Source organism: Ranitomeya imitator, chromosome 3, assembly GCF_032444005.1.
Source record: "Ranitomeya imitator isolate aRanImi1 chromosome 3, aRanImi1.pri, whole genome shotgun sequence".
Lineage (NCBI taxonomy): Eukaryota > Metazoa > Chordata > Amphibia > Anura > Dendrobatidae > Ranitomeya > Ranitomeya imitator.
In genome coordinates this window covers 427,735,749-427,750,073 of record NC_091284.1, presented here as the reverse complement: position 1 = coordinate 427,750,073, position 14,325 = coordinate 427,735,749, and the positions used below count along the sequence as shown (strand labels likewise).

At 42.8% G+C, this 14,325-nt stretch overlaps 1 protein-coding gene across 4 annotated transcripts in view; it reads left to right on the top strand.

Annotated features, from left to right (window-relative positions):
• Positions 1 to 14,325, top strand: part of LOC138670161 (multidrug and toxin extrusion protein 1-like) — a 142,231-nt gene that overhangs the window by 78,537 nt on the left and 49,369 nt on the right. For all 4 annotated transcript variants that reach the window (XR_011319308.1, XR_011319309.1, XM_069757244.1 and 1 more), the window contains exons 12-14: positions 8,035 to 8,110; positions 11,724 to 11,793; positions 12,396 to 12,528. Coding sequence is in view for 2 of the 4 variants with exons in the window: in XM_069757244.1 (XP_069613345.1) it covers positions 8,035 to 8,110; positions 11,724 to 11,793; positions 12,396 to 12,528 (279 nt within the window). In the remaining 2 variants the exon portion in view is untranslated. The remainder of the gene's footprint in view (positions 1 to 8,034; positions 8,111 to 11,723; positions 11,794 to 12,395; positions 12,529 to 14,325) is intronic.

Below are 14,325 nucleotides of genomic sequence, written 5' to 3'. Positions count from 1 at the left end.
TGCCAATCCTGGTGTTCTGTGGCAAATACTAATCGTCCTGCACGGTGTTGGGCTGTGAGCACAACCCCCATCTGTGGACATCGGGCACTCAGACCATCCTCATGGAGTCAGTTTCTAACCGTTTGTGCAGACACATGCACATTTGTGGCCTACTGGAGGTCATTTTGCAGGGCTCTGGCAGTGCTTCTCCTGTTCCTCCTTGCACAAAGACGGAGGCAGCGGTCCTGCTGCTGGGTTGTTGCCCTCTTACGGCCCCCTTCACGTCTCTTGGTGTACTGGCCTGTCTCCTGGTAGCCCCTCCAGCCTCTGGACACTACGCTGACAGACACAGCAAACCGTCTTGCCACAGCTCTCAATGATGTGCCATCCTGGATGAACTGCATTACATGAGTCACTTGTGTGGGTTGTAGAGTCCTTCTCATGCTACCACGAGTGTGAAAGCACAATGAACATTCAAAAGTGACCAAAACATCAGCCAGAAAGCATTGGTACTGAGATGTGGTCTGTGGCCCCCACCTGCAGAACCACTCCTTTATTGAGTGTGTCTTGCTAATTGCCAATAATTTCCATCGGTTGTCTATTCCATTTGCACAACAGCATGTGAAATTGATTTTCAAACAGTGTTGCTTCCTAAGTGAACAGATTGATTTCACAGAAGTTTGATTTAGTTGGAGTTATATTCTGTTGTTTAAGTGTTCCCTTTATTTTTTTGAGCAGTGAACATATATATATGGTATGTATGCCCCCCATCCTGTGCCCCTCTCTGGTATATATGCCCCCCATCCTGGGTTCCTTCCTGGTATACAGCTCTGGCAAAAATTAAGAGACCACCACATCCAAACCCTGTCATGGGCAGCCCATTCTCCAGATCTGAACCCCATTGAAAACCTCTGGAATGTAATCAAGAAGATGATGGATAGTCACAAGCCATTAAACAAAGAACTGCTTATATTTTTGCGCCAGAAGCAGTGTGAAAGACTGGTGGAAAGCATGCCAAGACGCATGAAAGTTGTGATTAAAAATCATGGTTATTCCACAAAATATTGATTTCTGAACTCTTCCTGAGTTAACCCCTTCCCGACATGCGCCGTACCAGTACTGCTCTGCGGGAACTGAGTTCCCGCAAACCGCAGTACTAGTACGGCGTCACGATCGCGCGGCCTCACGCTGAGCACCGCGGCGATCGCGTGCTGGTGTCAGTTGTATATGACAGCTGACACCCTGCAGCAATGCCCACGATCTGCGCTAGCGCAGATCATGGGCATTTAACCCCTCTGATGCCGCTGTCAGTAGTGACAGCGACATAGAGGGGCATCGCGCAGGGACGGGGGCTCCCTGCGCTCTCCCACCGGAACAACGCAATGCGTTCGCGTTGTTCCGGTCTTCTGGAAGGAGTCCCCGGATCCAAAATGGCAGCGGGGCTGCTTCCGGGTCCTGAAGTGAGGTAGCTTGCCGACACCTGCTCAGAGCAGGCGCCGGAAAGCCTCCTGCACTGCCTGTCAGATCGCTGGTGCTATGCTTTGCTATGCTATGTAATGCTTTGCTATGCAAAGTGTCAGATCAGCGATCTGATCTAATATAGTGATGTCCCACCCTGGGACAATGTTAGAAAGTAAAAAATAAATAAAATAGAATGTATTAAAAACAAATAAAAATCCCCAAATAAAGAAAAAATTACCAATAAATCAATTTATTTATGTAAATAAAAAAATAAAAATAAAAGTACACATATTTGGTATCATCGCGTCCGTAACGACCCGCTCTATAAAACTATGGCACTAGTTAACCCCTTCAGTGAACACCACAAAAAATAAAAATAAAAAACGAGGCAAAAAACGCTTTATTATCATACCGGCGAACAAAAAGTCGAATAACGCGCAATCAAAAAAACAGATATAAATAAACATGGTACCGCTGAAAACGTCATCTTGTCCCGCAAAAAAAAAAGCCACCATACAGCATCATCAGCAGAAAAATAAAAAAGTTATAGCTCTCAGAATAAAGCGATGAAAAAACAATTATTTTTTATATAAAATAGTTTTTTTGTGTAAAAGCGCCAAAACATAAAAAATGATATAAATGAGGTATCACTGTAATCGTACTGACCTGAAAAATAAAGCAGCTTTGTCAATTTTACCACACGTGGAACTGTATAAACGCCCCCCCTAAAAGAAATTCAGGAATTGCTGGTTTTTGTTCATTCTGCCTCCCAAAAATCGGAATAAAAAGCGATCAAAAAGTGTCATATGCCCGAAAATGGTACCAATAAAAACGTCAACTCGTCCTGCAAAAAACAAGACCTCACATGACTCTGGGGGCCAAAATCTGGATAAATTATAGCTCTCAAAATATGGTGATGCAAAAACTATATTTTGCAATAAAAAGCGTCTTTTAGTGTGTGACGGCTGCTAATCATAAAAATCCACCAAAAAAAACGCTATAAAAGTAAATCAAACACCACTTCATCACCCCCTTGGTTAGGGAAAAATAATAAAATAAAAAAAAATGTATTTATTTCCATTTTCCCATTAGGGTTAGGGTTGGGGCTAAAGTTAGGGTTGGGGTTAGGGTTGGCGTTAGGGTTAGGGTTGGGACTAAAGTTAGGGCTTGGATTACATTTACTGTTGGGATTAGGGTTGGGATTAGGGTTAGGTGTGTGTTTGGATTTGGGTTTCAGTTACAATTGGGGGGTTTCCACTGTTTAGGCACATCAGGGGCTCTCCAAACGCGACATGGTGTCCGATCTCAATTCCAGCCAATTCTGCGTTGAAAAACTAAAACAGTGCTCCTTCCCTTCCGAGCTCTCCCGTGCGCCCAAACAGGGGTTTACCCCAACATATGGAGTATCAGCATACTCAGGACAAATTGGACAACAAATTTCTCCTGTTACCCTTGGGAAAATACAAAACCGGTGGCTAAAAAATAATTTTTGTGGAAAAAAAAAAGATTTTTTATTTTCACGGCTCTGAGTTATAAACTGTAGTGAAACACTTGGGCGTTCAAAGTTCTCACAACATATCTAGATAAGTTCCTTGGGGTTCTAGTTTCCAATATGGGGTCACTTGTGGGGTGTTTCTACTGTTTAGGTACATCAGGGGCTCTGCAAATGCAACGTGACACCTGCAGACCAATCCATCTAAGTCTGCATTCCAAACAGCGCTCCTTCCCTTCCGAGCTCTGCCGTGAGCCCAAACAGTGGTTCCCCCCACATATGAGGTATCAGCGTACTCAGGACAAATTGGACAACTTTTGGGGTCTAATTTGTCCTGTTACCCTTGGGAAAATAAAAATTTGGGGGCTAAAATATTTTCGTGGAAAAAAAAAAAAAATTTTATTTTCACGGCTCTGCGTTATAAACTTTAGCGAAACACTTGGAGATTCAAAGTTCTCACAACACATCTAGATAAGTTCCTTGGGGGGTCTAGTTTCTAATATGGGGTCACTTGTGGGGTGTTTCTACTGTTTAGGCACATCAGGGGCTCTGCAAATGCAACGTGATGCCTGCAGACCAATCCATCTAAGTCTGCATTCCAAACGGCACTCCTTCCCTTCTGAGCTCTGCCGTGCACCCAAACGGTGGTTCCCCCCCACATATGGGGTATCAGCATACTCAGGACAAATTGGACAACTGTTGGGGTCCAATTTCTCTTGTTACCCTTGGGAAAAAAATTGCAGGCTAAAAGATCATTTTGGGGAAAGAAAAAATGATTTTTTTAATTTTCACGGCTCTACATTCTAAACTTTAGTGAAACAATTGGGGGTTAAAAGTGTTCACCACACATCTAGATAAGTTCCTTAGGGGGTCTTCTTTCCAAAATGGGGTCACTTGTTGGGGTTTCCACTGTTTAGGCACATCAGGGGCTCTCCAAACACGACATGGGTTCCGATCTCAATTCTAGCCAATTTTGCATTGAAAAGTCAAACGGCGCTCCCTCCCTTCCGAGCTCTGCCATGTGCTCAAACAGCGGTTTACCTCCATATATGGGGTGTCAGCATACTCAGGACAAGTTGCACAACAACTTTTGCGGTCCAATTTGTCCTTTTACCCTTGGGAAAATAAAAAATTTGGGGCGAAAATATCATTTTTGTGAAAAAAATGATTTTTTTTACGGCTCTACATTATAAACTTCTGTGAAGCATTTGGAGGTTGAAAGTGCTCACTACACATCTAGACTAGTTCCTCAGGGGTCTACTTTCCAAAATGGGGTCACTTGTGGGCGGTTTCCACTGTTTAGGCACATCAGAGGCTCTCCAAACGCGACATGATGTCCGATCTCAATTCCAGCAAATTTTACATTGAAAGTCAAATAGCGCTCCTTTCCTTCCGAGCTCTGCCATGTGCCCAAACAGTAGTTTACCCCCACATTTGGAGTATCGGCGTACTCAGGAGAAATTGGACCACAAAAGTCATTGTACAATTTGTCCTGTTACCCATTGGAAAAATAAAACAAATTGGATCTAAAATAAAAATTGTGTGAAAAAAGTTAAATGTTCAATTTTTTTTAAACATTCCAAAAATTCCTGTGAAGCACCTGAAGGGTTAATAAACTTTTTGAATGTAGTTTTGAGTACCTTGAGGGGTGTAGTTTTTTAGAATGGTGTCACTTTTGGGCATTTTCTGTCATATAGACCCCTCAAAGTCACTTCAAGTGTGAGGTGGTCCCTAAAAAAAAATGGTTTTGCAAATTTTGTTGTAAAAATGAGAAATTGCTGGTCAATTTTTTGTATAAATCATGTTTATTGATCAAGGCAAAAAGAATAAGGTAAACGGTACAATCAAGTAAATCAGCAGGATACTAGGCAGAGTTACAAGTTAAGGTACTGTCACACTAAGCGATGCTGCAGCAATACCGACAACGATGTCGATCGTGCAGGGCCGCGCTTAGTAACCCGATGTTTACCCTGGTTACCATCGTAAAAGTTAATAAAACAAACACTATATACTTACCTTCCGCTGTCTGTCCCCCGGCGCTGTGCTTTCCTGCACTGGCTGTGAGCACAGCGGCCGGAAAGCAGAGCGGTGACGTCACTGCTGTGCTTTCCGGCTGGCCGGCGCTCACAGTGCAGAGAAGCACAGCGCCGGGGACAGACAGCGGAAGGTAAGTATGTAGGGTTTTTTTTTTTTTTACTTTTGCGCTGGTAACCAGGGTCAATGAAGAGGATAAATATCTGGATCGCCCCCACGTAAGGGCAATGGGGTACTCGGTACCGGGTCCTTCAGTTCCCTCAGCTGGGATGTCACGGTGGCCCGACCCGGACCGTGGCCCTATGAGGGGTGCCCAATAAAAGGGGCGAGAGTTTGTAGATAACGGTAGTGTTCGTGACGCAACCTGTGGTATTCGGTCAGGATGACCGACGCTACCTAGGGGTCCGCTGGGGTGATGTTATGGCAGCTAGATGGTATACCTTCCCACAGGTGAAGTATATCCCCAGGGCTTCCCAGAAGTGTAGTTGGTGATGGTGGATGGTGCAAGGCGCGGTGAATAATGAGGACACAATGGGTGCAGTCTCTTTACAGTTACTGAAGGCTTCAGGATCCACAGTCCAGGGTGCCGGTCTGATGGCAATTCCAGAGTCCCCCTATCCAGGTGGAAATCAGTAGCCTTCCCCTTGCACACAGTAACGTAGTAGGTTCCTACGTGCATTAGCTCCCATAGGGTCCTCACTTGTTACTCTTCTCTCTGTCCCCCAGATGGATAGGACAAACCCGTATGACGGTGGTGGCCTGAGGCTATTTTATAGGGACCCTAGCATCGCCCCTCCTCTGCGTTGCCACCTTGTCTGCTTAGGTTCTTAGGTCGGGCAGCCAACTTGGAATCGACTGTCCTGCCGGTCTCTGAAGTAAAGCGTAGAGTCTATTACCCCCTCGGTGTTCCGGCTACCGGATCTGCACTCAGTGGGAGGCAGTCTGCTCCTAGCTGGTCTCCCACTGGTGTTTTACTCCTGTTGCTACGACTTCTGTGCTCACTCACTACGGCACACTTCCTTTCTTGTCCTTTTTTAGGAGGCTGCAGAAGGGGTTGCAGGCGCAGCTCCGTGTCCTTCGTTCCTTCCTGGGCCGAGCCCAGTCTGCTCCTCTCCTCTCCTCCTCCTGGCTCCAACTCCTGACTCTTACTGACTCACTTCCTAACCAAACCCCCAGTTATACCCAAGTGTGAGGAGTGGCCTAATAGATAGAACCTTTTGCTCCCCCTGGTGGCCAGCGTGTGAAGTGTGTGTGTGGCTGTGATACCTGGCAGGGTGAACTCCTTTGGTGCCATCAGATGTAACATCGCTCCCCCTGGTGGAAGAATGACATTACTGCAACGACCAGGACTCTGGGGCGCTGCATATCCATTTTAGCATGCATTGCTGTTTTGCTTTGCACCATGATAGCTTTCAGGGAAGTGGGGTGAAGTCAATGGATCAGCTGTAGCTGGAGGTCTGGCTCCTAGCTCAATTTTGCGCAAACACCTTCTGATGGATTTTGTAGGTAATGTTTGGTACCTTAGTGTTGTGAATTCTGTTATCGGGCTCCCTCCTGTGGTCGTGAATGGTACTTCGGCGAGTTCTGTCCGTGGACTCCCTCTGGTGGCTGTGAGTGGAGTTGCTGGATCTGAGGTTCCTTCCACAGGTGACCTAGGTTATTCTTAGGCTGGCTTCTCTATTTAACTCCACTCAGATCGTTACTCCATGCCAGCTGTCAATGTTCCTGTGCTGGTTCAGTTCGCTCTTGGATCTTTCTGGAGACCTGTCTCTTCCTGCAAGAAGCTAAGTCCCCGATTGTTATTTTCTGTTCATGGTTTTCTAGTCCAGCTTGCTTTCATGATTTTGTCTTGCTAGCTGGAAGCTCTGGGATGCAGGGTGGCGCCTCCGCACCGTGAGTCGGTGCGGGGGTCTTTTTGCACACTCTGCGTGGTCTTTTGTAGTTTTTTGTGCTGACCGCACAGATACCTTTCCTATCCTCTGTCTATTTAGTTAGTCCGGCCTCCCTTTGCTAAAACCTGTTTCATTTCTGTGTTTGTGACTTTCATCTTAACTCACAGTTAATATTTGTGGGGGGCTGCCTTTTCCTTTGGGGAAGTTTCTCTGAGGCAAGGTAGGCTTTATTTTCTATCTCTAGGGCTAGCTAGTTCTTAGGCTTTGCCGAGGCGTCTAGGCCATGTCAAGTACGCTCCACGGCTATTTCTAGTGTGTGTGATAGGATTAGGGCTTGCGGTCAGCAGAGTTCCCACTTCCCAGAGCTTGTCCTGTATCGGTTTAACCATCAGGTCTTTCCAGGTGCTCCTAACCACCAGGTCATAACACCTTAGGCTTTGTATGTGATGTCTAATTTTACATGCAATACAGAATCCATCACTATGAGCCATTCTTAGAATTTAACTAGACCATGTTGGCAACGCCATGAAGAGTCTTTCATTAGGGAATTTCACACCAGTCCTACTCCCAGGATTATGATGTAGGGTGACAAAATGTACAGTAGCTGGACTTCCCCTCCTCATTCCATATGTTTGGCCCAGTTAAAATAAAAAAGCTTATGCTCACCTTCGGTAAATGAGTGGTCAGCTACAGCATTCACCTCCTGTTGATTACTTATACATCCGAAGGGGGAAACAGTGCAGCCGATGTTGGTTAGGCACAGGGCTCAAGTGTCGGAGCAATCTTATGTGAGCTGCAGGAGAGTAAGTGCCAACACCACTGGAACGGAGCCAGCACCGGAGGCGAGTATCAGCTTTTTTTATTTTAACTGGGCCAAACATGGGGATTGAGAAGAGATTGTCCAAGTAGTGGACAACCCCTTTAAAACAATAAAATTACAAATCCCTCTGTTCTTGAGCAATGAGAGGTTTTTTTTAATAGCATGCAAATTGTAAAGTTGCTCGTTTTTTACAAGTACTTGTACTTTGCAATTTTACCCATTTAAGAAGTAAAAACAACTCCGTTCATATACAATTTACTGTAAAATATAGAAATCTGTATATAATATATCACCATATAATATCAAGCTGGGTGTGATCTTGTAATCATTTACAGTATACATGACGTCTCTTTCAGGTATTGTTGCAGTATTAAGTTCCATACTAATGATTGCTCTAAGGGGTCAGCTTGGAAAAATATTTACCAATGAAAAGTAAGTGACACTTTTTGCAATTGTGTTCATTTAGTTGAAGGCACATTGTGTAAGCAAAGTTCGGAAAACTGTATCATACTAATATTATGAGGTAGATAGAAAGAACATGCACCTTGTGAGCACTCTCCACAAAGGGATATGCAACCAATTGCCAATATACAGGTGCTTCTCACTAAATTAGAATATCATCAAAAAGTTAATTTATTTCAGTTCTTCAATACAAAAAGTGAAACTCATATATTATATAGAGTCATTACACAAAAGATCATTGCTAAAGAACCTGGCTGTTCACAGAGTGCTGTATCCAAGCATATTAATGGAAAGTTGAGTGGAAGGAAAACGTGTGGTAGAAAAAGGTGTACAAGCAACCGGGATAACCCAGCCTTGAAAGGGTTGTTAAGAAAAGGCCATTCAAAAATTTGGGGGAGATTCACAAGGAGTGGACTGCTGCTGGAGTCATTGCTTCAAGAGCCACCACACACAGATGTATCCAGGACATGGGCAACAAGTGTCGCATTGCTTGGGTCAAGCCACTCATCACCAATAGACAACACCTGAAGCGTCCTTCCTGGGCCAAGGAGAAAAAGAACTGGACTGTTGCTCAGTGGTCCAAGGTGTTGTTTTCAGATGAAAGTAAATTTTGCATTTCATGTGGAAATCAAGATCCCAGAGTCTGGAGGAAGAGTGGAGAGGCACACAACCCAAGCTGCTTGAAGTCTAGTGTGAAGTTTCTACAATAAGTGATGGTTTGAGGAGCCTTGTCATCTGCTGGTGTAGATCCACTGTGTTTTATCAAGACCAAAGTAAGTGCAGCCATCTACCAGGAAATTGTAGAGCACTTCATGCTTCCCTCTGCCGACAAGCTTTTTTGGAGATGGAAATTTTTCATTCTCAAGCAGAACTTGGCACCTGTCCACACTGCCAAAAGTATCAATATCTGGTTTAAAAACAACAGTATCACTGGGCTTGATTGGCCAGCAAACTCACCTGACCTTAACCCTATAGAGAATTTATGGGGTATTGTCAAGAGGAAGATGAGAGACACCAGACCCCACAATGCAGATGAGCTGAAGGCTGCTATCAAAGCATCCTGGACTTCCATAACACCTCAGCAGACCCACAGGCTGATCGCCTCCATGCTATGCTGCATTGAAGCAGTAATTAATGCAAAAGGAGACCTGGCCAAGTATTGAGTGCATTTACTGAACATACATTTCAGTAGGCCATCATTTCGCATTTTAAAATCATTTTTCAAGCTGGTGTAATAAAGTATGACTTTTGGGTTTTCAATGGCTGTAAGCCATAATCTTCAATATTAACAGAAGTAAACACTTGAAATAGATCATTCTGTTTGGCTTAACCTCCTTGTGGAGTAAGTCAATGACTGTCTTTTGGACATCTATCAAGTCAGCAGTCTTCCCCATGACTGTGGAGCCTACTGAAAGAGACTAAGGGGCCTTTTTAAATGGTTAGGAAGCCTTTGCAGGGTTTTTTTGTTAATTATTCTAGTTCAATGAGATAATCATTTTCAGGTTTTCATTGGCTGTAAGCCATTATCATCAACATTAATAGAATTACACTTGAAATAGATCACTCTGTTTGCAATGACTCTATATAATATGGGATTTTCACTTTTTGCATTGAAGAACTGAAATAAATTAACTTTTTTGATGATGTTCTAATTTAGTGAGAAGCACTTGTATGTGTCACTGGTCATTAAAGGGGTATTCCAGTTCCGGTTCAGCTCTGTATTAGGTTAGCAGAACCTGTCAAGTCGCTTTAAGGCCATGTTCACGTCAGTATTCCACATTGGTACTTGTTAAACAGAAACAGCCGTGGGTGAAAAATACAGAAGTGCTGACGTGTTTGTTACACTTTTCCTCTGATTGTTACTCTCCTGATTTTGTCTTACATATACTGAGGTAAAATACTGACCAAATACTGAATGTGTGAACATAGCCTTATAGATACAATATGACAGGTGCCCGATACTTGCTTATGATGCATGAGTCCAGGCATGTATGTGTATCTATGATATCAAAACCGCCACTCTACTCCATGACATGGAAGTGAGTGGAGACAGACTAAAGACTTTCCAAATGGTGTAGTAATTCCAAAATGTTGGATGTGGGCTCCAGCGTTGAGCCCACATCTTTCCCGGCACATGTCAGCTGTTTTTAACAGCTGACATGTGCCTCTAACAGTCGCTGTTGGAATCATGATCCACCTGCGGCTGTTAACCCGTTAAATGCCGCTATCGATCTCTGACAACGGCATTTAACTCATGCTTCCGGCAAGCGTGCCGGAAATCATACCTATTGGTGACCTGTCACGTGATCGTGGGTCACTGATGGGTTGGCATGACAACCAGAGATCTCCAGCAGACCTCTATGGTTTTCATAGCCGGATTGCTATGAGCACCGCCCTGTGGTCGGTGTTCATACCAAGGGAGCATTTCTGCTACATATAGGCGATCTGATCATCGCCTGTATGTAGCAGAGCAGATCAGACAACTGCAGCTTCTAATCTCCTATGGAGACTATTGAAGCATGCAATAAGTAAAAAAAAAAAGTTTTTAAAAAAATATGAAAGTTCAAATCACCCCCCTTTCGCCCTATTCAAAATAATCAAACATACACATATTTGGTATCACCACATTCAGAATCACTCGATCTATCAATATAAATGCAATAATTAAATGGCGTAACAAGAAAACAAGTCAAAACGCCAGAATTACGTTTTTTTGGTCGCCGCTACATTGCAATAAAATGCAAAAATTGGTATCAATAAAGGCGTCAGTTTGGCATGCAAAAAATAAGCCCTCACCCAGCCCCGACTCACCAAAATTGGACACGCTACAGGTCTCGGAAAATGGCGCAATTTTTTACCAAAGTTTGGATTTTGTTTTCACCTCTTAAATAAAAAAGAACCTAGACATGTTTGGTGTCTATAAACTTGTAATGACCTGGAAATTCGTAATGGCAGGTTAGTATTTGCATTTATTGAACATGGTAAAAAAAAAAATAACAAAAACAACTGGAATTGCACTTTTTCTGCAATTTCACCGCACTTGGAATTTTTTTTTTCCCATTTTCCAGTACATGATATGTTAAAACCAATGGTGTCATTCAAAAGTACAACTTGTCCCGCAAAAAAAAAACATTAACACGACCATTTTAACTGAAAAATAAAAAGGTTATGGCTCTGGGAAGAAGGGGAGCAAAAAACGAAACCGGAAAATAGCCTGGTGGTTAAGGGGTTAAAGAATAATTCCGAGTCCTTTTATTTCTGTATCAGGAGGTGATACCTGTTGGGATGCTTGCGCCAATGGTAGATATTGTTCACCTATTTTAAGGAACAGGACGCATGCGTGGTACCTGCCAATTTTGCAGGTATCTGTAGGCATGATGGCGCTTCATATGCTCTTCCCGTCCCTAATGTGCCAAGGTAGCAAATATCCACAAACCACACTTTAGTGGTCGAAAACCAAATGTGCCTTGTGACTCATAGCTTCAGGACTCTTGCTTTGAGGAAACTGGACTGGCAGGTGAGATGTAACGTTTCAATCATGATAAAAATTGTACTGATTATTTATTTTACTGATTTGTTACAGGGATATCTTGACTTGTGTGTATCGGACCATGCCGATGTGTGCTTTATTTTACTTTTTTAATCCGTCAGTTGTAAGTATGCAAATATTTGTTATCTGATTCATTATTAGCAAATTATTGTTTAAGAATGACTATCATACTACCTGTGTACTTGCATAACCTTGAGGCGTCAAAGGGGTTGTCGGGGCATATAATATTTATGACTTACCCTTCAGCTAGCTCATCAATATGAGAATATGAGCTGATGTGAAGTACCAGGCTATGGTAGCTACGCATTGTATGGAGGGAGCTCTGCTGTTCAGCTCCATTCAATGTTTGACAGAGCTAGTACCAGCTGTTCAGTGGGGGTGTCAAATGACCAACCCCAGCGATCTGATATTAATAACCGATTTTGAGGCTAGTTTATTAATATTATATGCCCAGACAACCCCTTTCTGAAAAATATAGTGTGTTCAGCTGGTACAAAATTCGGGTGGTCTCTGGGCACAGAATTATAACGTCCTGCTGTTTTGATAACCCTGGGTGTGATTCCCATATATGCATCCGAGTTCAATGATTACTTTTTCACTATATAGAATTTTTTGGGCACAAGTTTATTTCTTATTTATCCTGTGTGTTATAATTGTGAACATTGCCATAATGATATAGTCTTATGTGTCTACTATTTTTCACAGAATGGCTTTTTGGGGGTTCTCAAAGGCATTGGGAAGCCAGGAATTGGAGCATTAGCATTTTTCTTTGGCTACTGTCTAGCAGCATTTCCTATTGGAGTACCGCTGATGTTTCCAGCAAAATTCGGGATAAAAGGTAAATCCAAAATAAAACAAAAACATGATCTAATTCTTAAAGAAACATGTGACCTTAGACGTTATTATGGTATGGTCAAAGTTTTCTCACTTGGGTTTCAGAGCATATTCTGCACTAGAATCTGTATGAAGACTGTTTCCATGTTTCAGTATGGAATATGTTGGCATTCAAATGGCCGTGATTTGGAAAACCACTCTCGGTCTCTTATTAAAGATGTTTCCATGGGGAAACGCTGGCAAGTAGCCACAAACTGATCACTGAGATTAACCCACATCAGTTCAAACTACTATTGAGTGTGACCTGAAGGTCCTGCCAATACGCAGCTGCAATCTACGGGCTAGTTTCAGATTTCTTATCAAATACCCAGAAAATATTTCCATAAAAAATTGCCTCACATATGCTTAGTGGAATAGTTATGATTCACTAACTGCAGATACACCATGGAAGAGCATATAGTGTCTACTTCATTCCAAGTAATAAAAGAGAAATAAAAAGAGCCATTGCTCGTCAATTTATTTGACCATTGGATGTGGCACAGCTCTACACGGTTAGGTTCACAAGTCATAGTAGTGTTGTCAAATTTTCGTCAACTGTCCTACTAATCTAACTTACGATTCAATAAGTACATGTGCTTGCCACCAAAATAACCCAAATTCAGACGAATACAATTAATTTTCAGTCTTAAATTTCTGCAACAAATCTGCTGTGTGTAAGTAAAACCTTAGAGAGAAGTTGACATGTGATTCATGCTGCCCAAACCACAGGCAGCATGTATCAGACATTGTCTGCATTATTGCTGTCATGTATGTTTTACTCTGAAACACTTTGAAAAGCAGAACGGTGACTATGTGTCTTGGCTGACTAGTCAGATGCGCTCAGGGCCGGACTGGCCATCTGGCAATTCTGGCAAATGCCAGAAGGGCCTGTCTGGTCATGGGCTGCTTTGTCTGCTAAATTGTTAACAGAATAGGTGTTCTCAAGACGCCCATACTATTAAGAGTTGTGACAGAGCACAAAGTCGCTGACTCCATCACTTATCCCAGCAGGCCAAGGGAATCATTAGAAATATTGGCCTTGTAGAAAATCTTCCTTTCCTTCATCCAGGGTAATATTAGTAATATATCCCCATCTGGTTCATGGGGACGGGGACAACATGGGCCTGTGTGATTTCAAATGCCAAGGCTGAATTTCAGCCCCAGTCCGCCCCTGGATGCGCTCTTCTCATTGCTGCGGTCCGTTTTACTGGCAGGTCTCTTTCAGTGCACATTGGCGTAGACCTGTCATTCCAGAGGATCATGATTGGGCGAAGATGCCGGGACCACGTCCAACTAGTATTTCAAAGTAAAACATACACAGCTGCAATAACGCAGCTAACGTCTAACACATGCTGCTCTTTGTTCAGGCCACATGAATTACATGACTGGTTCCCTTTAATCTACCTTTTTGTAGCCAGATCATGGGATAATCCATAATATGATCTACATAATATACGTACCCAAACAGAAAGTGGAAGAATAGGGGCCATACACAAAATACACTATTGAATATGGCATGATTTTTATTATTATTATTACATTATGCAAGAAATTATAATACAGTCACAGATGAGACATTATAAAAATACCTAAAATGCAATTCATTCATACACACATCAATAGGAACTACTAAAATAAGATGAATTGATGAATTCCTGTCCCGTATCCTCAATAGGAATAGTCAAATGTAAAGCAAGTCACAAAAGCGCATGAAAAATTCAAAGTAAAGAGTAAAAACATCAATCCTTATCACATTTCTTTG